Genomic DNA, 22908 nt, shown 5'->3' with positions numbered 1-22908 from the left:
CACCTTTGACTGACAGCAACATTTTAAAGATGCATCTTGCCTGGTTGTGCTTCCTCTCGTGCAGTGCCAAACTTTGTTAAAACGACAACCCTCACCGCACATCTTCTGCAAAAAGGGCGTCATGCATCATGTCATGCAAGGCACTGCAGCACGCAAACATGATGAAATGAGCGCTTGTGCTTATGTTCACACAAATGGCTGAATGGAGCTGAGCTGCTTTACTGTGTATATTTGGTCGCCCTCAACGAAGAGGTGATTTCTCCATGATTTCTTCTTGAAAGGCCTTTCAGGGACACAAAAAGAAATAGGCCAGTCATGTGTGGACGAAGATACACCAGCGCCCTCTGCCGGTAGACGGCGGGACGACGCCTTGTGTGGCATCTAAAGAGGATTTTTTCTAATAAAAAAGCTACTTAAATATTGTTAAGACTTGTACGCAGCATGCATTGAACAGGTGAATATGATACTATATTTCTAATGACTTTATAAGGTTCATGGCAACGGGAAATGCTATAATTCAATGTGGAAACGCTAATTGAAACAAACGTCATCCGAGCGGTCCCTTTTGCTAGCATCCGCACGTGAAGCTAGCTTAAAACAGCAATCCGACACAAAAAGGCTGACTCTCGTCTTTGTCAAAATACGCACACTGTTCGAGTGTTGGCCTTTTTTCCACCGTGGCTGTACTATTATTACTTTTAAGTTCACCTCTGTTTCCAGTTCGCGGCCATATGGGACGTCGAGTGCAGTGAGTGGTTGGAGTCGCTTCTCGAATGTGACGTTCAAGGACCTTAAGGCTGTATGACAACTCTGTTTTCGCGTCTTTGTAGCACCTGTCAATCACTCCGGATAAAGGTGCACATTAACAAAACCTTAAAAACAACAATAGACAGCTCGTTATGATTATTAACCATGTGTAAAGTTGGGACTGTTTTACGCAAATTCAGGAAAGGAAGTTGTGCCGCGGAGCTGAAAATGACAAGTGTTATAAACGCGGCATTACCATGCCTCGTGTACGCACACACGTGCAGCAATGGCTGAGCTATTACTGTACTTTTATTTTCTTAACGCTCGTATACCCTGGCTAATAAATGGCACCATTCAACTATTAAACTAGCGCCTGGCCAATTAGGACCTCCAGGAACTGGTGGAGATTGGCCCAGGGCTGATGGAGAGCCTTATCTCCTCAGGAGACAAATGGCAAACAATTGAGAAGTTTGCAAATGTGAAAATGAATGCCTGCTCTGCCCAGACGCAAACATGTTTGTAATAACATAAGAAATAAGTAGAAGCACGTCACTTCAATGTGCAATCCGTATTTTATTGAGTGAAGATGTGAAGTCCAACATCTGAGCCTCAGTTGCTCCTCATGACACTGCTGATCCAGCCGTTGTAGCGGCACACGCGGGCGTAGACGCTGGGATGGCCCTTCATGGCGCAGTCGTACCCCCAGGAGACCACCCCTTGAAGCTGGCCGCTGCACACCAGAGGACCGCCCGAGTCGCCCTGCAGATGCATTCTGCGTGGTTACCCCAGCGGCGTGAGAGAGCTCGTGTGAGCTCGTGTGAGCTCGTGTGAGCTCGTGTGAGCTAGCTCGTGTGAGCGAGCTCGTGTGAGCGAGCGAGCTCGTGTGAGCGAGCACGAGCTCGTGTGAGCGAGCACGAGCTCGTGTGAGCGAGCACGAGCTCGTGTGAGCGAGCACGAGCTCGTGTGAGCGAGCACGAGCTCGTGTGAGCGAGCTCGTGTGAGCGAGCTCGTGTGAGCGAGCTCGTGTGAGCGAGCTCGTGTGAGTGAGCTCGTGTTGTCATGGGCGACGTGGCTCACCTGGCAGCTGCTGGCGCCTCCGTGCATGAAACCCGAGCACAGCATGTTCTGGGTGAAGAGGTGGGGGTAGGCGTTCTTGCAGATCCTGTCGTCAATCATGGGCTGTCTCAGGCACTGCAGACGGTCGGGGAAGTTGTCTGGGGGGGGGGGGGGGGGCAACAAAACAAACATCAGGACCATCAACTCCAGGGCCTTACCTGAGGGAGAGGCGCCTTTAGTTACCTTTGGCAGGCGTGCTACAACATACTCCTTCCAGGAATGATTAGCATGGTTGTTATGGCGACTACGATGCCATGATGCCATAACCCATGAAGCCATGATGCCATAACCAGTGAAACCATAACACACCAAGAGATAAGTAGAGCAGTAGAGCCCTACGGAACATCACATAGGAAGACAAAAAGGACTTACTGCCATTGGCGGCCATGTTGCCCCACCCGGACACCAGGCAGCTCTCGTCGGCGTAGGGGCAGCGCGAGGGCAGGGAAATGGTCTGGACGTAGTTGTTGAGGGCCGCGGGGCGGCTCAGCTTGATGAGCATGATGTCGTTGTCCAGGTTGTAGCTGTTGTACTGGGGGTGCATGATCAGCTTGGCCGAGTCGATCCACTGCTCGGTGCCCTCGTTCATGGCGATGTTGTGCTCGCCCAGACGCACCTGGATGCGACTGAGTGAGGAGCGCGGTCAAGGTCGGCGTCGTGTCATGTGTCATCGGCACACACACACTTACGACTTGTAGCAGTGGGCGGCAGAGACCACCCACTGGCTGGAGATGAGGGATCCGCCACAGAAGTGGTACCCGGCATTCAGGGACACCTGGTAGGGCACCGAGTGACGGGGGCACTCTGACCCTCCTACGATCTTGTCGTCATTCTCAGCGCCGGCAACTGCGAAGAAGGGGGGGGGGGGGGGTAAGAAATAGGACCAAAATACAAAGGCTTCACCACAAGTACAGTAGAGTACCATGGTAGAGTATACTCAGAGTACACTACTGTACTTATTGGCATGGCCTTGGAAATGACTCATTTTGTTAAAGCTAAAAAGGCTACTGCGTATATATGAAATACCAAAGTATTATTCTAACAGTCTGGAGGGTTGTTGTAAATTTACCCCCAGAGGGGCGAATAAAGGAATATTTCATGTAATCTTTGTGCCAAGTACAAAACTAAAACATAAATCTTTCATTATTTGAAGTGTTTTTAAAAAGTGAGAAATAATCTAAAAAGTGTTGATGTGAACTAAAGCTGCTCGGGCTATTTGCTATGAAATATGAAATATGAAATATGAAGTCAGAAGCAGCTCCATCCGTGGATGTTGGAAGCCATGGACGGAGGTCTTACGTGCCGCTCCCAGCAAAGCAAGGAAAACCAGGACCTTCATGGTGACGTCTGGGTGGACGGTGCCGGCGGAGACTTAAATACTGCGGCCCCCCCCACTGCCGAGGTCAGAGCGGGGCAGGGGAAACGGTGGGAAAGCCAGCATACGGCCAAGGAGACCTTGAGTGATATGAAAAGCGTCCTCGTGGGACCGTGTTACGCAACAGTCAGACCTTTAGCAGTTTTCCACAGCTGGGGGGTCTCCAGGAAGAACACACCACGCTACATTGTCAATTCGGAACTTGGAAAAGTTTATTCAACTTAAATAAAAACAACCAAACAGGTAGAAAAATATTGACCGGGTTTTGAAAGCCTTTTATACAACTATGTACAATGCAGGAAGGGGGGGTTGGGGTGGGGTGGGGGGGCATGACGCATGAAGGTGAAAGCTGTTTGGACATCAAGTACTTGGTACCGACTCTACTGGTGAACAAGACCTTGTTAATAACCACAATGGAGCCGCTTCTACATCCTCTACATCTTCTACATGTTCTGTTGAGGTAGAGCACACATGGTGGGGTGGGGTGCGGTGGGGAGGGGCGGGGCGGGGTCTCCACACATGCAAGCAAAGGTGTGTCCTTATGTACACGTTTATTGGTCAGCTATACAAACAGATCCAGGATTTGGATGGAGAGTCAGTAGCTCATATTTATTCATGAGACAAGGACCCCGACCCCACGCCCCCCCCCCCAACTTACACATGTTAAAACAACGACCAGGCGCTGACGGGGGGGATAAAAGCGTTTGGAGTGGGGGGGCTAAATAATGCACTGGAAAAGTGAAATGGCTTATTAAAGGGACATTCCCATCAACAGTGTAGTGCATCAATGGTGACTTGCAGTAGGCCCCCCCCCACCCCCCCGGTACATCAGCCTAGCTTTGGGGTTGTGGTTAGCGGTTGGGGCTTGAGTCGAGAATTTGGCTTCTCCAAAGAACAGGTGTGTGCGTGTCCACAGCATCTCCATGGGCGGTCTACGTGGCCGGTCTAGTTGGGCAGTCTACGTGGCCGGTCTAGTTGGGCAGTCTATGTGGCCGGTCTAATTGGCCAGTCTAGTTGGTGGTATTTTGAGGAGGGGGTGTTTTTGGGATACAAACGTATTTCTCCTTTGAAGGCCAAGCGGGCTGACATGACCCAGTGGGGGGTGTCACCAGCACCTTCACGAGGAAGGAAAAAGGAGAAAGGAAGGTGTGCTTGCACGCTAAATAAATATCTCCCATGACCGGAAGCGTGGATGTCAACCAGGAGTGGCGTCTGTCGGGGAGAAGACAGCCCCAGGCTTCATGGGAGGCGGGGCTTATGACGTCAAGCGTACCTTCAAGCTTCAATTGAGGAAGCGGCGGCAGCGCCGCGTCCCGCAGTTGCAACGCAGCTTGCTCTCGTCGTCCTCGATGGGGAACTTGTAGTCGTACGTCAGCTCCTCGCCGCGGTAGATCTTGCGCAGGGCGAAGATGACGATGTGCTTGCGGCCATCCACGTTGATGACGCGCGAGTAGCAGTTGGGCTCGCACGAGTGGTTGATGAAGCGCCCCGCGTTGCCCTGCATGGTGGCGTCCACCACGTCAAAGTCGTCGATGCGGAACATGTAGCAGCCGATGCCCTGTGGGGGGGGGGGGGGTATTAGTAGTATTAGTATCCTGACATCACCTCTCATTCCACATACGAAGCCACCATCGTCATCAGATGTGAAACAAACGCTGATAGTTGGGGGACTTGGCGGGTTTTTACAACTCAGGACTCCAAGAACTCTGGATGAGTTCAGAGACGGGATCCAGCGGAGATGTTGCATCGCTCCATCAACGCCATCAATGACTGTATCGACCTCTGCGTGCGCTACAAAGCGGCCCATCTATCGATGCTAGCCGATTGTGTTGCGAGCGTGTTATGCAATATCAGAGTTAATAAACGAGCGAGTGGTCCTTTCCACTTTCTCATGCACTCCAAATGATTCTTCAGGCTGAAAGTGAACTGGTTATGTTGTGCTAAAAAGGTAGTGTGAATGAAAGTACTCACTTTGCCGTCGTAGTATTTCTCCCGCTTATCCGTCAGCACAGAGCGGATGACGGTGCCGGCGTACTCGATCACCATTTCTCCTGCTTCTATGTTCCTCTTGCAGAAAAGCCCTCGGCCATGAATGAGAGACCTGCCAAAACCCAACATCGTTACAGAAGCGTTCTTCCTTCCGGGCGTAGCGGGCGCTAGTAGTCACCTGTACACGCCAACTGCTTCTTTGGAGGTTTTCTCCAGGTGTCGGAATCTCATGGCCATGGGAAGTTCACTGCTGGTGGCTCGCCTATTGGCAACCCAAAACATCAACAGCAGCTCTACAGTCAAGCTAGCATCGTGTGTTTATTGGCGCCTGACCTGGATGACTTGAGCGGGAATTCATCCTCCTCTTCATCAAAGGGGCTGGGGTCAGGGAGCGCTCTGTGCTGCGACGCCAGGAAGTTGAACATATCGAAGGTGGCTTTCCTAATCACACAGAGAGGAAAAGAAAGTCCCGTGAGATGCAAAAGGCAAGTTGAGCATCATTTGCGTCTTTTCCAGAGCAGCGCACCGCGTGTAGACTTCGGTGCGGGCGCAGCCGCTCGGGTTGAGGGGAAGCTCCTCCTCGATGTCATCGCAGCGGTGGAATCGGAAGCGGTGGCTCTTGCAATGGGCGGCGCCCTGAAGCTGCTCCAGCAGGAAGATGACGGCGTCGTGGACCACGCCCAGCACCCGCGGCCCGCACATGACGCCCAGGGGCAGCTGCTTCATGCGGAAGTCCGCCCGTGCATCCAGGACGCCCTCGATGACGGCACGCCAAGCCACTGCGAGGGTCACCAGTCAGGTACTTGGACATAGAATTGGCGCTTTGGTGCAACGGAAGTACCAGAGCCCCCTCTCACCTTCCATGCTGTTGGCTTTCACGCTGAAGCCGTCGTCGCTGGTGATCTCAAAGCGCAGGTGAGGCTGGTTCGCGTACGTGCTCCTTTTGGCCTTGGGCGAAGGAGCCTCGTCCTCTGAACTACCACCTACCGAGGTCAACGTGTTTCATTTACATTTGGTGCTGCAAAGAGGCGCACTGATTGCCAGGACGCACCTGCAACAGGGTCCCATTCCGACAGGCTGCCGTGGCGAGCACTGACCCACTTGTGCGCCATAATCTGAGTCGCCGCTGTGGGAGCGGATCCAGCATCGGACTGAGAATGTCTGAGGAACGGACCAATCACAGGCCTGCTACTCATGGAGGCAAACATCACAGCAGCTTTCAGCTCAACTGACCTGGAAGACGGCGGAGGCGCTGGAGCGCTAATCCTCGGCAACTGGTCCTCGGTTGAATTCTCCTTGTTGAGATCAGGAAGCTCTTTCAGGGGGGGGCCACTACACAGGGAACACAGGGGCTCAAACATTCACGTGGCACTGTTAACACCAACAGGTGGATAGAAAATATGCCGGCACGTTTAGCCGTCTTAAACCCGAGTTCAGCCCCGTCAGCGACAGATGTGTCAATATTTACACGGCAACCTGGCTAACCTGCTGCTAACATGCTAGTGCTGCCAGTGTGGTTTCCTCCATCTTCCCGTGTCGTACGCATACGCCATCTACGACCATGCATGTCATTCATGGCGTCCATTACCGTGGTGCGTGTTGCATGTACGCCTTGGCACACCATCAATACCCCATTATGGGACCGCTGACACTTCTTCCAAACGTGGGGGAATACTATAATATTGGAAGTCTCAACATAAATCAAAACGTCACTTACCTGGAATCCTGATGCTCAGCTTCAGGTGGAGTGGACGGCTCGCTCAGAAAGTCCATCTTGGATTTCTTCCTGGAAGTCTTTTCGGAGGAGGTGCGCTTGACGTGGCGCGGGGGTGCATGTGTTGCCTGCAGGCTGTCGGCAGGCACACGGGGCGCATCACTTGGACACTGTGCAGACTGATATGTGTGTTCCTGGAAGAGCGCTCGGAGGCGCTTGGCCCTCGCACGTTTGGTGTTAGACAAGATGATGGGCTTTGTCCTCAGAGGGTCACGATGGGAGGCCATCACCCTGTTGATGATCATCTGGCTGGGGATGTCAGACACAGCCACGGCGGGACTGGGGTCAGGACCAGGACCACGCTGCAATGCGACAGGGGATGAGGCGGGACTGGGGTCAGGATCAGGGTGCATGGTGACGAGGACCGGGGCGGGGGAGCTCAGGTTAGTAATGCGTTTCATGGGCACCACCTTGTAGACGACTTTATTGGTCTTTTTGTCGGCTGGCGGTGCGTGGTTTCCAGCAGGGGGGGCGTTTGTAGGCTGGCTGCTGGTGCAAGGCTTGTCGGCCCCACGAGGGGCCAATCGCTGCAAGGAGTTGCGACTGTGGAGCATCTTGGCAATCTGACTGATCTTGCTGTAGGTGGGAGAATTTGAACTGAGCGTCTGATAGGTGTTTGTTCTGGAGTCTTTGAGCAGGATCTGACCCTGCCGGTTGACCAGCAGGACCTGGGGGGTTGATGGAGGACTTGCATGGGCGCCCTGGGCGGGGCCGACCAGCTGTGCTTGCTGCGGCACTGCAGGCTTTGAGTTGTCCAAACGGATGGCGATGGTTTTCCCCCGCGGGGCACCAGGTTGGACATTTAAAGCACTGACGCCGTTCAACACGACGGGGGCCGTGACCGTACAAGGCGCAGCAGGCACGTCCATGGGGGTGCTACCCGCAAGCCGTGTTGGCTGAGCGGGCAAGATGACTTTGATTTTGTGTGTTTGAGGGGAGACGTACTGCTTTGGCAGCACGTACTTGAAGCTGGGAGTGTGGCGTACTTTCTTGACGAGTTTTTTCACCTGCGGCGGGCTTGTAGGTTTGGGGGTGTAGTCTGGATCTTTTGCGTCATCTTTAAAGCCCTCGGTGGAGTCTATGGATGAGGCGTCGTCATGGTCAGCTTTGGTGTGAGTGGCGGAGTCCTTGGCCGGCGTTTCGTTGTCCAACAGAACCTCCTCGCTTTGAACAGACATGTACGGATCCAAAGCGTCGAGAAAAACCGGCAGTGATGGATCTTGCTGGAAGTCGCCCGCCTCGCCGCCGCCGTGTTGCGACGTTGACGCCTCATAAAAAGACTCCAGCCTCTGGAGCGCAACCGCCAGCTGCTTAGTGGGCGTGTTGGGGTTGTCGTGGTTGTGAGAGCTTTCACCGTGTGGATCTTCGTGGTCGCTCGCCTCCTGGCTCTGGTCGCTCTCGGAGCCGTCGTCCGCCCCGTCTAGCTGGGGAATGGAGTGTGTTGATGGTAGTGTGGAAGGCTGTGCGCTGCCGGCGGCGTCGCACACCACGGTGCGGGTGAGTGTAATGTGGTGGCCAGAATCGTCGTCTTCCGAGTCCACCTGGCTCTTCTCCTGCACCTCCACGCCCTGCATGCCCAAATCCAGCCGCCCCTCCTGTGCGCCACAGTTCAATACCAGGTTATCAGTGAGCAGAGTCTCGTCAAACTCCAGCTTGGCGTTCAGCACAGAGGCCACCGCCACGTCGGTGTCGGTGTCAAACACGGAGTAGGGCAGTTCCTGTGTCATCAGATGCGCCACTTCCTCCGTGTTGTCAGGAGCGAGCGAGATCCCGTTTGCCGTCGCCACGGCGGCATCCTCCGCCTCGGATGACGCCAAGAAGTCTTGAGGAACCTCAGCAGACACCAGAGTTGTTATCTTAAAGGCGTGCCTCCCTCTTGGGGACATGTGGAGAGGGGGCAACACTGCGGAAATGGATCGCGGCGGGGAGCTCCAAACTGGGGAGAGCGAGCTTTGTCGCGACAGGGGAGGAGAGGCCGGTGGCACGTTTGAGGATCTGGGAGGGGAGCTAAACAGGGCGCATCGGGAGTGGACGGTTCCGCCCGAACGCAGGGTCATGGGCCCAGAGGGGTCGCTGTCAGTCGGGGAGGAGCTGCAGCGGCTCCTTGCCGACGGCCTTCGGCGACGCTGAGTGCTGTCCAGGTCACGCAGGGTGAGGATTGGATGCAGTTTGGAAGAGGCCGAACCTGAAAATCAGGACTTCAGAGTCAGTCTGGCTCGTTTCTAAAACACATGACTCAGCTTACATGTCCTTCACCTGGAGATGGGAGGGGTCGCGAAGATCCTCCTGCTGGTCTCCTGGTCTGCGGGTAGCCGGGGTGTTTGGATGGAGGTGTGTTGTGTTTGGAGTTGGGCGACGGCGTAGAGGAGGTCAGTGGACTGGATGAGGTGCTGAAACTGTCGGGAGTCTCTGCATCAGAGAAAAAAATGAATACAACAAAATCTATTCCATCTTCCCGCCTCGTCCGTTGATTCCCAAGATTAAAGTCAAGACTCTCACCTTCGTAGAAGTTGGGGCTGTGGACTATGGTGTGATTCTCCCCCTGATCGCACTTTAGATCCGGTTCCTCACCAGGTAGCGGTGTGCTGACTTCTGTCACCTTGCAGGTGTACCTGCACCGTCTGCGTGGATCCACGGTGCTCCAGTACAAGCGAGAACATCTAGACAGAGAGCATGCGTCGGTGTGGGACATACAGAACTGCTTGCATGGCGTGTAATGAGGGCCATTGCGTACATGTATCCAACAGGATATAACATCCTTCCATTTGATGACAGCTCCGTCAACACGCCGAGTTTCTGAATCTGCAGGGACCCTTCAAAACAGAAGGAACATTTTTACTGGGATCAGTCTGATATACGCTTGCCCCCCCGCCCAAGCAACCAGCTCTGTTCATGACTGAGCTGTAAGAGTATCACAACAAAGTCCAGGTATGCATACCGATGGTCATATTTATAGATTCGGGCTCAAGTCCTGTGAGGAACCTTCGCTTGAGAGTGATGCCTTCAAAGTCCACATAGACCCGTCGAGGGACTTCAAATCCTTGCCCAGACACCATCTGAAAGCATTTGGCAAACCATGAGCAGGTGGCTACGGATAAAAACATTTGAACTGCATTCACGGGCAGGACAGCACCACCCACCTCCACGCTGACGAGGTCTCTGTGCTTAAAGCAGTACACCTTCCTGTCCTCCTGGAACACACAGTCTTGGGCTCGAGCGCACATGAAGTGGAAATTACTTTGGCAGGTGGAAAGGCAGCACCCCACCGTGGCCCCCGACTGCCCACAACCATCACAACGCTGGAAACAATAACAAGAGGCTGTATTGTGCAGCTAAAATGATTGGTTTCACATGAAATGGCGTTCTGGAGGTAGGTAAGATGCGTTCATGAGCAGCATACCAAGCATACTAGCCTATGAAATGGGAGTGTGGCAAATGGGCTAATACGGGAGCCTCCCTTACCAAGTGGCGGCCCCTGGAAACGGCAGTGTGTACTTGGAAAAGAGCCCCGTTGCGCTCATAAACTTCAGCAGACCAAAGACAGCAGTTAATGTGGGCCCACTCATTCTGGCCCATGTACAACAGTCGGCCTCCTTCCTGTAGCCAATGGAGGGAGATGATGAAAACGGTTAAAAACCAGCATAGGAGGTCAACACCAGCCTCAGTGGAAAAGCAGCTTAAACGTACCCTGGGAGCCGAGTCACCATACTGTTGGCACAAGGCACACTGCCGGCCATCTTTGCTCTCCCAGTCGTTCTTCACAGCTGCATGGAAAGGTCGGAGTATTTGGCATAATGAAACAAGCAAAGACGTAACAGTGGAGTACCGTGTTACCTGGCGGGTCGGCCTTCCCTGCCTGCGGCCCTCTGCATTCCCTCGGCTGGCACGTCCTCTTGGTCCACTGTGCATAGCTGTGCTCCTTCGAAGGGGGGAGGACGGCTTCGGGGAACATGCCACTGGAGAGCCAAGGATGAGCCGAGTCAGACACCAGAGCAAGTCGTCATTACATTGTGCACGTGTACGTAGGCTGTGTTCCAAATTGCGCACGTCCACGCACACTGAAATCCATCACATGTTCACAACTCAACATGTCCAGCAGCAGGTAGGAAGACCTAAAGCTTATCCAAGGAAAACTACTTTTTGTATCTACAATCCTTATGTGAAACATCTTTACTGTGCTAGGTGTGCCGATTTCACATGGCAACATAGAAAGGAACGCTACACCCGGCTGCAGTGGCGGCCCCTCCAATATGTAGCCCTAGCTTCCCGTAATGAGCCCAGGCATTGTGAAGGTGGTGGCAAAGCGCTGCGGGTTCATGTGTGGGGAAGCTCGCTGCTAGCAGGCTGGTAGCTAGGTAGCTAGGTGGTGTGGCGGGGTGTCACAAAGCCAGTGAAGTAGTTCATCTTTATAACAATAATTATAAACAGCTTGGTTAATAGTGCAGAAGGCTTTCTGGGCGGCATGCATGAGTCTTATCACGTGCATTCTTTGGTCTGCCTGTGTATCTTTAGAACGCACACAAAAGAGGAAGACGCCTGTTCATGTATTACATAAGGATTGTGGCCAAATAGCTCGGTTTTGCTTGAAAACCTCCAGGAGAGCTGGGTTGCTCACTCTCGGGAAAACACTGCCCCTAGCGTGGTGGCAAAGAATTGCAGGGCAGACACTGCCAGCACCAAGCAGTGTAACACCACAGGGTTGGGCCGGCATGGCGCCCCCGCTGTAGCGTTACCCAGCCTCAACTGGAGTGCCAGCAAGTTAGAACTCATGAGGAGGAAAGAGGAAGAGTCTTTTCTGCTAAGCATGTTGCATATATGTGTACTCCATACTTGGTTCCTGAGGACGGGGGGGGGGTCACCAAGTAGCAGTACACATAGTAAACGTGTTTAAGTGGAAGTGTGCGATGGGAACACTGCCCCAGCGCTGTGCGAGGTTACCTTGGCGTGTGCTCAGAGAATGAGCTCAACTTGTTTTGGTAGTATCCAGGGAGCCAGCTGAATACTTGTACCATTAGCTGTCACGACAACACACAGATCAGCTGCTACACAAATAAGCCAAAGTATGTGAATAGTGTGGTAATATTACTTTGACGTAGTACTCCCTAGCGTGACTGGTTGGCCTCTCGTCCACAAAGGGAGAGTTCTCCTCCTCCTCCTTCAGCCATGTCCTCATGACGGAGACAATATCTGCATGGAAATCTTTCTGCGTGGATGAACAAAGGGGTATTGTAAGTATGTACACATATATATTTATTCATCACCATTAATGTCGGTTATGATTATACGCACAATAGAAGAGTAGCCGCCCCCTTTTAACTTTGTGTGCATGGCTTGTAGGTCACACACTGATGGTTGCTCCCCGTTACACTCCGTCCCCTTCCTTTCCTGACACTGGAAAACAGCAGTTTGAGCTGGTCCAAATGACTCCCATCAATACTTCTGGAGTATACATTTGTGTGTACCGTTTTGCAGAGCCTGAGGTGCTGGCTGGTGTTAGAGGTGAGGAGGCCAGTGAGAACCTCCTCCAAGCCGACCAGCAGTCGGCTGTGCAGACGCTCCGTCAAGCTGCTGTTTTCTTTGACATGCTGGCAGCAGGGGGAGCAAGTGAACCCCCCCCTTTCAGCTTGGCTGGACAGCAGGCCGTAGAGCTCCTCTGCAATGACAAACCAGAAAAATTAAGATGTGACGGTACTTTGGATTCTGAAGTCTTTTTCCAGTAAAACAGGTCCTCACCCGAAAGCCCCTCGCATGCGTGGTGCACCCAGTGGCTACATTTGGAACACTGAATCATCTGCGGGGGCCGGCTGCTGTGATCGTAACACTTGTTGCAGACCGGGCAGAAGTGGCCTGCATACAGGACGCAGGATGTATTAGTCCTAGCTTTAGAGATGGAAGGCATGCTACGCAACAAGGCTCGCCTTTCTGGTGGAGAACGGCACAATCGGGACAGAAGTTCTCTTCGTGGTTCCAGGCAATTTCCCATGACTTTCCAGGAGTAATGCCACAGCTTTTACAACGGATACACGTCATGCAGACCTTCACCAAACACACAAACAGCCCCAAAAGAACGTGTGAATGTTGAGGGAGGATTCGTTGTGTAAGTGACAGTAATTACCCAGGGCAGGCTGCAGTTCATGGGCTTTGGGTATGTTGGTCCCAGGCAGGAAGGATGGTAGGATGTTTGGCATCTTCGGCATTGCAACACAGGCTAAAAAGAGAAATAAATAAGTCATGAAAGCAGTGCAAAAAAAGCACCATGAGGCTAGCTAGCTTTGGCACCTTTGAGATTTTGCTCCTACGCCCACACACGTGGCAGAATTTGCAGCGCCTGCAGCACCAGTTCTCCTTGTTCTCCTGCAGAGGGCGCTCCTCAGTCGATAGGCAGAAGCTGTGGAAGGGCTCACAGCATATCTGGCAGTAGATCATCTTGAGGGGGGGGGGCAAAGAGGGCGGCAGTTAGGTCAGGTGAAATCCAAATCCGGGTGTTTGGGAAGAGCCAGGCTTACATCATGTCGTCCCTTGCTGGCACAGAGCAGGCATACTGGCTGAGGCGTGGTTGGGACGGACGTGAGGATGCTGAGCCCGCCCATGAGCCACACATTCTGCACGGCACAGTCCTCCTGAGGGGCACAAATGTGGCAAATATGAATGGCTAATATAATGGCAAACATCAAGAGGTCCGAGGCATGTCAGCCTACCTTAAAATCGACACGGATCTTGTTCTTGTCCTGCACTGAGCCCTTCTGCGGGAGACCGTTAGTGAGACCCGCGAGGGCGTTCACTGACGTGCACTCAGAAGGATTCTGGGAATGAAGGAGACAATGTGCGTCAGTTCCTGCAGGCCTATGCAGCACCGTCTCTTTCACAGAAGCGTCCTCCTCCTCCTCCTCGGGATCATCGTCCTGCTTTGCTTGCGTCCCATCCAGCACCTCTGCAAGCTGACGGCCTTCTGGCTCGGCTCCGTCCACCGCTAGCTCTTTGCTGGACCGGGCAATCTTAGTTAAAACATCCATGTGCTGCCGCTGTGGCAGCGTGCACCCCTGAAAAATCAACTCGTGCGGTGCCAATTCTGGAGGCGGTACAATCGATGCTGACACGCTTCTTTGCAAGGCGGCATGCACCACAGACTGAGGCAAGCGCCACAGTCGCAAGGCAAGCCTCTTGGGTGGGGCTTGTGTTTGAAGGAGTGAGCAGGGCTGCGTTTCAGGCAGATGAGAGGCTAAGAGAAGTTGGGATGATGGCGGCGTGGGGGACGTTACAACAAGCAATGCATTTGGAACATTAGTCTGTGCTACGGGCTGGGGGTGCGCAAGGTGTCCGTCCCGACACTGGGGTGACCGCAGGTAAGAATCAGGCAGGCGGTATAAGCGTATTTGGAGCTGCTGCTGCAGCTTGGGCAACGGGGTTCCAAGGGGGCCGGGAGGAGGGAAAGTATCGCTGGGCTCCGTCTCTTCCGGGTTCTGCTGTTCCTGTGGAGGAGGGGACTGCCTAAGCCAACCAGCAAGACAGGTTCCAACACTTGAATGAGGCGCATGCAGCGGAGGAGAGCGGCAGCAGAGAAGCAGGAATGTTATGCTAGCCAGGGAAAAGTGAGGCGGATAAATTAGCAGCAGGAGAGAAAAACAGATGCATGCTTGATTTCACATCCAGATATTAGAAACGGGACAACTTTTGGACAAAAAATGATTAGACATATCAATTGACATTCTCCACAAGGGAAAGAAAGGTGGTGGCAATACCTGTGCAGAAACATTGATAGTCGCTAAGCAGACATGAAGTCTTACGGATGCGGCTTAAGAGGCCAAGGTTATTAGCAAAAGCTTGAATGCAAAATGGAAATAAAAATAGCAGGTTGTGACAAATCCTAACCATAACAATGCCTGTACTAGATGTAGACTAGTGCTAGAACTACTGATGAGAGAGTTGAGCACCCATCATTTACAACAAGTCAAAGTAAAGGGTTTACTACAAAGACAGACCAGAAAAAGCAGAACGCAAGGTGATTATATTGGTGAACATGTGATTATATTTCCAGAATATCTCAGTCTAATAAAGTACATTAGCTTGAAATTGGGAAAAGAACTGAACAGGAAGAACTGGGGGAAAAATTACTTGGAAATGAGCAATTAGACCGCCAATCAAACACATCTATTTTAGAGCAGTAATAGTTTTCCAAATAATTCATCCCAGGGACTGAAAAGAAGGAGGAGGCTTATCAATGTGAGCAACGTTACCTTATTAGCTCTTGGCCGGCCTGGACCTGCTTTGGAGAATGGCCGACGTTGCTTCACAGCCTCCTGGGGAGGGTGGTCCCGTGATCCCAGGAGTCCACTTGGAGGGCGGGCATCTCCAAAAGAAGGCAAACAGACCTAAGGGGGTGTTGCGTTTGTGAACACCAACACAAACAAAGAGGCACAGCTTACCGGCCGGCTTGCTCGCCTTGAACAACTTCTTCACTTCTTCCTGTTCCTCGTCAGATTCGGACTTGAGCAGGTTCCAATAGGAGCGTGGCGTGATGTTGCGCAGGGACTCTTTGCGGATTTTATTGGGCGTGACGGGCGAGGGCTTGTACGAGTCATTCTGCCAGTTGGCATCCTCACTGCTGGACATGGGGGCAGACATGCGCCTGGCCCGGACTGGGAAATTGGACTATGAGCTGAGTGGACACCCAATCGGATGTCCCATCAATTACATAACATACCTTTGAACTGTTTGACAATGCGCTCCGTCTTTGCCTGCTCGATGCGTGCACACCTCCTGTATCTGATGACAGAAGAGGCCATTGTGGAAAATGTGCAGCTGGATTCCACGGTCAAGCTAGGCTAGGTCAAAGACGCTTGCATTGAGGTACACAGATGAACAGGGGGCGTGGTACAATATCTCACCACTCAGCAGCATGGCCTGACTGTCTAACGGCTGCGTAGGGAGTCACGTTGTGGACAGGGAATCTATACCATACGGCCATACGTGCCAACTGACTACTGTAAAGTATATCAGGTTACTTTCGGCATTGCTGAACGATAGCGTATATGTCCGTCTCCCCCTTACAGCGCTAGCTAACAGAATGCGCTGGACCTCAGGCCAACACAAGCGGTGGAAAAACATGTGAAAAGCAAGCATTACATTGCAACACGACTTACATGCAACACTGTCGCTTCTTGTTGGGCCCCCCAAACTTGGGCTTGTCGCGGCAGTTCATGCACTTGGCGCAGTCGCTGTCGACCAAGCAGCCTTTGCACCTTCCGCAGCGGCGCGAGCGGACACCGCCGGGCGCGTACCGGCTCAGTACTTTCCTCTTTTTGAACTTGTGGCCCCGCCTCCTGCCCCGCCGCCTTCGCTGGAGGGGTTCCTGAGAGACAATCCACTGAGCCCTGCCTTGATCAGAGATGTCATCATCATCATCATCATCATCTGCAACATCTGCAAGCAGGAGAGGGGAGAGGATGGGTAGGAGCTCGCACAGTGCACCACCTTCAATAGCAGGGCTGTTCAACTGGAGCCATGACAGACGGCCCGCAGGGGATACGGGTTTTCCACAAAGGCTCTTTGCAATAACAAAAGTATTACAAAACAATTGATTAGCTTTGTAAATCAGATTTGGATTCAGCTGTTATCAAAGGTTGAACCAAACACCGAGGTATGGCCACTTGAGCAGATACCATCACTCCTCCGGGCTTCTTGCTATGGGCTTACGTTAAAGATATAGATAGTGTATACATATATATATATATATATATAGTATATATATAGGACATCTACAGCACAGAAATAAGAACTAAGGGGGTGGAGTCAATAAAAACTCCTCATTTTGTAACCTTTGCACATATTTGTCAATTCATTTGCTTGTGTCCTAAATTGTTTGCATTGCGAGCTAGTTACGATGAATCAACAGCGCCTCTGCTGGTTGCAGACAAGTACTGCACACCAGCTCTCTCTCATGCTTGAAGATGCAAAGAATACTATAGTGTACACACAACCCACCCTGGGACGGGAGGGGGGTGGACTTGTCATTCATATACTGGATATTGCAACTTTTGTCCCTAAATGCGCTTTACTTGGAAATAAACTTCAGGGCAGCGAGTCTAATGGTCAAACAGCACTTTCTCACCTCATACTGAGTGATGCTCACTCGACCAGTGTTGGGTAAAGCTTTCCAACAGCAGTGGCTAATCTGTGTGTGACAAAAGATATTTTTGCTGGCAAATAATTGACTTCCAACTACATTGAGCTAACAAAGCAGGTTTTCTTTTTGGTTTCGCTCAGCAGCTGCTATATGTGGACCAAAAACAATCTTGTTTGGGGGGAATTTATGCATTTTGTACGCTTGACTGAGCAGGTTTGTGACGCCATTTGTGCTGAATGAATAGTTTTTCCAACAATGTTGCAAAAATACTGTCCTCTCAACTGCCCTCGTTCCTGCACTTATTTGTCTACTGGGTGGATTCATTTGGGTGTTGAGATCAAGAGAGGCTACTTTAGTTGAAACAATACTTTTGCATGTGACCTGGAATGTTCTAGTTAGGAGTACATGTTCAAATCAACGTGTGTGTGTGGAGCGCACCCTCTACGGTGGGCGACAGGGCGATCCCCTCCCTCTCGTGGAGCGGCAGGGCGCTGAGGCGAGGAATGTCGTCTGGCACCATGGCGCGGGGCTGGCCCAGTGCCACCGCGGCCGCCCGGCACACATGCTTGATCCTGGGACCCCGTAGCGGCTGCTCCTGTGGACAAAGCACAGGAAGATTACCATGACAGCAAGGCCTACTCGGAGGTGTCATTCGCTACACTATTACTCTGAAACCAAAAACTGTTTGTATTGTTTTGAAATAAAAATGAGTCATATAGTCAATTATAATTAGCGTGAATTATTATTGGGCTGCACGACAGCAAATGTATGTTTATGGGGGGGGCTACCTGCTTGACCTGTTATTCTGCCCCCATCCTTCTGTACTCTGGAGCAAAGGTCAAACAACGACCTTAACAATTACCTGAGAAGTGCCAAGTTTAGGAGACAGGTTGACTCTCCTTTTCCTCCTCCGACTCACTGTCACGTGGGTCTGGCTGGAGCTCAGCTGTGAATCCACACACAAACACAAGAAGCTGGAAGCCAAAAGCCATCGCTGCCATCAAAATCCAAGTCTTGTCACAACTCAAACCTGCAACTTGAACTGCTTCTGCTGATCGATCTTAATGAGCTGCACTTTGGCTTTCTTCAGAAGGTGCAGCATCCTCTTATTGGCTCCGCTGAGACCAACGCGATGGCTGGGAATGGCCTCCACCGCCTGCCGAGCTTCCCCGCTTCCTGCTCCGCTTCCTGCTTCATCTGCAGGGCAAGATACTTGACTGGTTAGGAGGTATGACGTGTATGCGTGTTCAAACTGGAGGTACACATCATTACACAACATCAACGGCCACACACACGACTTGTCTCGGCCGCCAGCCAAAAGATAGTGAAAGTGTGAGGTTCTGCTGCATGCTTGCAATGGGAAATAGTAGCATCATCCAGTAAGCAAATAGAAAACTGAAGGCCAAATACACAGTCAGCCCTCGTTTAACGAGATGATTTGTTCCTGGCCTGCGGTAAGTCAATACTAATCAACTGATTAATCAACTGAATATTTTCACATTTAGAGCAGAGAAAACCTGAACACAGGTTTTAACATTATTAGAGCCCTGTAGACGTGAAATAACACCCCTATAGTCACTTTGACACTTCTGTTATTCTATGTCAACCTCATATTGCACAGGCTAGCGGGTCACTGCCGTAACAGGTGGCCACCACTAGCATAGCACACTACCGAGCTAACCTCTCCATTAGCTTATTCTACTGCTTCCACGCGGAATGAGAGGAGAACCCCCCCAGCCATCATTTATTAACAACTACTTTGTGAAAGGCCGATATCCCGCCTGCAATAGAGAGAGGGCGGACTGTGTTCTGCATGTTCAAGTCAAGGACTGCATGAGTGGGTAGAGGCAAATACGGGATGAGAGACGCCATTATCTGTGGAACAAACGTGTCCATCTGACAACAGAGACGACATTACTCCAAAGTTTTTAAAATCAGTATCTACTGTCAACAACCAACTTTTGGGGTTAAAATGCAAGTGTACCTAATGTTGTGGCCTGGGTGTATCGTGAAAAAGCGTGTCCCAACATTAGATAACGCTTACCGTTTTTGTCCGTGTCCTCTTGCGAGGTCTGGGAGGACGTCTTGACCTTGCCGCTAAGCGACACAGCCAGCTTTCTCACCACCCCAGGCGAGTCCATCTCCTCCATGGTGAGTTTTGACTTGCGCCTCCGTTTGACGGGCGGGTTGACAACGGCGGAGTGAGTGCCCTCGCTCTGAGGGACGAACTGGCCTCTCCTCTCCGCCAGCTTCAAGGTGAGCCTCTTGAGGTTCTTGTAGAACTCCAGGTGACTGGTGCCGTGACCGGGTGGCGGCGTCAGCTTAGCAGCAACAGCCGAGGGGCTGTCCACCGCAGAGATCGTGTCGATGTCACAAGCAGATTCATGGGAGGATGTGCTGGTCTTCTCGTCCTCCTTCTGTTGATTCTTCCGCCATGAGGACAAATTGCCCCTCGGAAAAGAGTCAAGTCCCTCATCCAGGAACCTCTTTGGTGTTTTGATGACGCGTGAGGACCGCGCCGTCGTCACAGCAGCGTTGGCTTGGACTCGGTCAAAAAGGGAGCCGAGGTCGGCTTCTGGCGGTGCGGTGGGGGCGGGGTCTGTAACATAGGTGTAAAAAACATGCTTTGCACGTTTGGTCCTCTTTGGGCTGGCGGTGGCGGGGGAGGCGTTTTTAGGCGTCTTTCTTTTGTAGCCAAACAAAGACTTGCGGGAGTGTCTCTTGTGCGCGCGATGCTCCGATGACATCGGGGACGTCCCCTCCAGGGGCATCGCCGCTTCCTGTCCGCTCAGCACGCCGGCTTCCTCTCCAATTTCCGGGGAAGCAGCCATGCCCTTCCTCTTCCTGTGGCGTCGCTGCAAAGCCGACACGGTCAGCCTGTTGTGTCCGAGCGGAAAGCCCCTCCCACGCTTCCTCGGCGGCACGGCATCCTGCGACACCTCGTCGTCCACTTTGACCTTGGAGGCGTGTGTGTCACCCTGCTGTGCGGCCCCGGCTCTGTCGTCTGACTTCAAGCTGCCGGGGGCGTGCTCGTCTGAATGTCCCGCCTTTGGTGTCCCTTTGCCTTTTAGCCCTTTCCCTTTGTTGGCAGCCTCTTCTTTGGGAGTCCTTCGTACAATTTTCCCAACCAACGTAGATTTGGGGGAAGTTCTGGGGAGTATTTTTCCAAGAAGAGGTTTGGGTGAAGGGCAACGGTCTTCGGGAGGCTTCACTTTGTTGTGCTGACGACCTTTCGGGGCTCCAAACCCATCAAAATCTTCTTCCTAAAGGAAACACAGTCATGAGTGATATCAAACCTCTAAAAAATATATAAAAAAGTGACTTCATGAAGAAAATGCAACTGATTAAATCATTTTTAATCATACAATATGGTTATATTTCCTTCAATTAGATCACCGGGTTTCAGTAATATGGGGGGAAAAAACACCAAAAAAGGATATATATACATATTTGTAGAGTGCTTTCATGCACCCGCAAATGACATCAAGGATTTGATTTTTTTTTTTTAGAGAAAGAATTTACTGAAGCCGACACGGTTCATCCTCCTGGTATGGCAGTGCTAAAAAAGCTGATGGCAATAAGCCTAAGCCATCTCTAGAAAGAGCACTCCTCCAAGGGGGGGGGAACCACAGGAGATGCAGGAGTAGCATGCAGCACTGAATACCGCCCCTGGTGGGAAAGGCCCATTGCAAGCATTTCAAAAACAATACGTTGCTAAACGGCTGGCAACGTGCATTCAAAGAATGACTAGAAAGAATGGACCCCTAGGGTGTCCCCAGGCTATGCACCGAGGAGGAGCTTTCCCCTTTCAAAATAAAGCGCAAACCAAATGTACACTAGAACATAGTTGAACTACATAGGTGTAGTTCAGTACGCCTCCATAGCGGGCATCGAGGACATAGCAAGACGCCACAATCGTTTCATACATTTGACAGCCACAAATCCAGCCATTATAATCATCCTGACATCATGTGACCTACAGCCCACCTGGAGAAGATGCACCACTTTTATCAATATTGGAGCTGCGTAAGTGTCAACATGCAGCTCCTCTACGTGCTGTATGAGCTGTGTTATGATATGGCTTCTACTGTCTCGTGTTACCCACCAAAGGAATTTCCAGTAGAATGTTAAAATATTTGATGGCTGCAGTCCCAGCGGTACGAATCATCCACAGACGTGTACGGGAGTCTTTGTCTATATGTGTCCTGTGATTGCCTGGCAATCGGTGCCCAAAGCCAGCTGGGATAGGCTCCAGCTCACCCCTGACCCCAGTGAGAAGAGGCAGTGGAGAAAACAGGAAGGATTTGCCTGCACAGCTCAATCATTTCAATCAACACCTGTCTCTTGGTGCCAACCAATTCTGCCTGTCGTCTGCATACATTTTCATATCATATAAAGTATCCAAGAGTAGATTTAAGATATGATGAAATAATGTAGGCGGGCCCTTGTGTTGCACATCCGGTAGCCATCTGACAGCTCCAACGTGGGAGATGACGTTGTCACGTTATTAAAATGCCCACTATGATAGCGTGAAGGCTTTCATTCTGTTCTGATTACGCAGATAAACCAACGGGGCTTTTATTCCACTCCGGGAATGGAAATAAAGAGATCAATAACATGGCGCTAGTTTCCGCCACAACAACGACTAGCCGCCAAAGTTTCCGCCTATCGCTGCCTGTGTACTCCAGCAGGACAGATACTCATCACCCGTTTGCACATAAACATTACAAAACATACAGCAACAATTAAGTGCATACACGCTAAGAGTATCCAAACACCTTCGAGCTAAAGCTAAAGCTAACGCTAACACATCAAAGCCATCTTTGTAATTCATAAACAAGTACACTCGAGACGCCATGATTTCTTTTCAAAACGTCCCAGAGAAGCCATTAAATGGATACAATTCGCTGCCGAGGATATTTCTACAGATACGAGTGTGTTATAGTGACCTCTTCGCTGTGGCTGGAGTCGAAGCCCGCCTCTCTCCGCCGCGTGTACTTCTCCGTCACCCCGAGAAGGCGCAGCAAGGCCGGGTCCTCGCTCAACGGGAGGCCGGCGTCTGCAGGCCTCGGCCCTGCGTCCGACGTCTCCCCGTCGTCCGAGCTCAGTCTTCCGCGTTTGGTTCGCTTCCCCGGCCTCAGCCGACTGATGCGGCTCGTACACGGCCTGCCCGGGAAGCGAGCCCGGGCGACAGTTTGAGCGTTCATCGCAGCCGCGACGCTGGTGGGCGACGATAATCCGCCTCCCGACGCCGCCATTATTATTCAGCACAACGAAGCGCGCTGGGCAACAGCAGCGAAGACGGAACACGCAAGATGGACCGCGTCTCTTTCTGGCAGAAGGCGCGAGATAGGAAGGGAGGACGGGTGCATCATGGGAAAGCTAACTTCCTCAGCCTTGTTTGCTTTGCTAATGCGACTTTAGCTCGTACGTTGTTTCATTCTAGCGCCACATAGAAACATTTGGATTTCAGGTTCAAACTCCCACGCAGGTAGTCGTTCCCCCGAAAACACACGCAATTGTTTATTAACCATTTCATGATCACTTGTATGGACCGATGTTATCATATCATCATATCAATCACTTACATCTCACTGTCTTGCGTATCTATTCATGTCTAATCTGACAGTTTGTTCTTTTATGATCATTTGATGCTTGCGAAATATGTTAAAATATATGATTAATCCCATGTTGTTGATGACACCCGTTTGGCCGCTCAAGGCTACCGTACAAAGCATAAACAGTGAAATTAGTCACACATAAATCTACTTTATATTTTCTAAA

The 22908-nt window shown here is 51.6% G+C and overlaps 2 protein-coding genes across 3 annotated transcripts; both read right to left on the bottom strand.

Moving 5' to 3' along the window:
• Positions 1-1300: 1300 nt before the first annotated feature.
• LOC131101941 (trypsin-3-like) lies at positions 1301-3262 on the bottom strand. Its single transcript, XM_058047356.2, has 5 exons — positions 3163-3262; positions 2553-2709; positions 2236-2489; positions 1825-1961; positions 1301-1506 (listed from the first exon to the last, which is right to left on the bottom strand). Exons 1-5 carry the CDS (start codon positions 3200-3202, stop codon positions 1357-1359), a joined length of 738 nt encoding a protein of 245 aa, XP_057903339.2. The 5' UTR covers positions 3203-3262; the 3' UTR covers positions 1301-1356.
• A 1155-nt stretch (positions 3263-4417) lies between these two features.
• kmt2ba (lysine (K)-specific methyltransferase 2Ba) lies at positions 4418-22624 on the bottom strand. Of its 2 annotated transcripts, none has more exons than XM_058046384.2 (36): positions 22074-22624; positions 19169-20387; positions 18155-18321; positions 17987-18070; positions 17563-17719; positions 16142-16421; positions 15703-15764; positions 15425-15637; positions 15236-15348; positions 13700-13804; positions 13508-13621; positions 13281-13427; positions 13117-13209; positions 12920-13037; positions 12735-12848; positions 12464-12654; positions 12291-12392; positions 12088-12204; positions 11940-12016; positions 10836-10957; positions 10689-10765; positions 10464-10598; positions 10142-10300; positions 9940-10057; positions 9736-9814; positions 9501-9661; positions 9258-9410; positions 6945-9186; positions 6461-6559; positions 6279-6388; positions 6085-6210; positions 5754-6006; positions 5561-5668; positions 5406-5489; positions 5210-5339; positions 4418-4796 (listed from the first exon to the last, which is right to left on the bottom strand). In XM_058046384.2, exons 1-36 carry the CDS (start codon positions 22380-22382, stop codon positions 4521-4523), a joined length of 8214 nt encoding a protein of 2737 aa, XP_057902367.2. In that variant the 5' UTR covers positions 22383-22624; the 3' UTR covers positions 4418-4520. The 2 variants fall into 2 exon arrangements, with proteins under 2 accessions (XP_057902367.2, XP_057902369.2); XM_058046386.2 differs by having other exon boundaries at positions 16142-16376.
• Positions 22625-22908: the final 284 nt, after the last annotated feature.

Source organism: Doryrhamphus excisus, linkage group LG7 (assembly GCF_037039965.1).
Source record: "Doryrhamphus excisus strain RoL-2023G ecotype Guam linkage group LG7, RoL_Dexc_Guam_v1.1, whole genome shotgun sequence".
In the NCBI taxonomy this organism is placed as follows: domain Eukaryota; kingdom Metazoa; phylum Chordata; class Actinopteri; order Syngnathiformes; family Syngnathidae; genus Doryrhamphus; species Doryrhamphus excisus.
The sequence above is the reverse complement of the archived record's forward strand: the minus strand, read 5'-3'. Positions and strand labels throughout refer to the sequence as shown.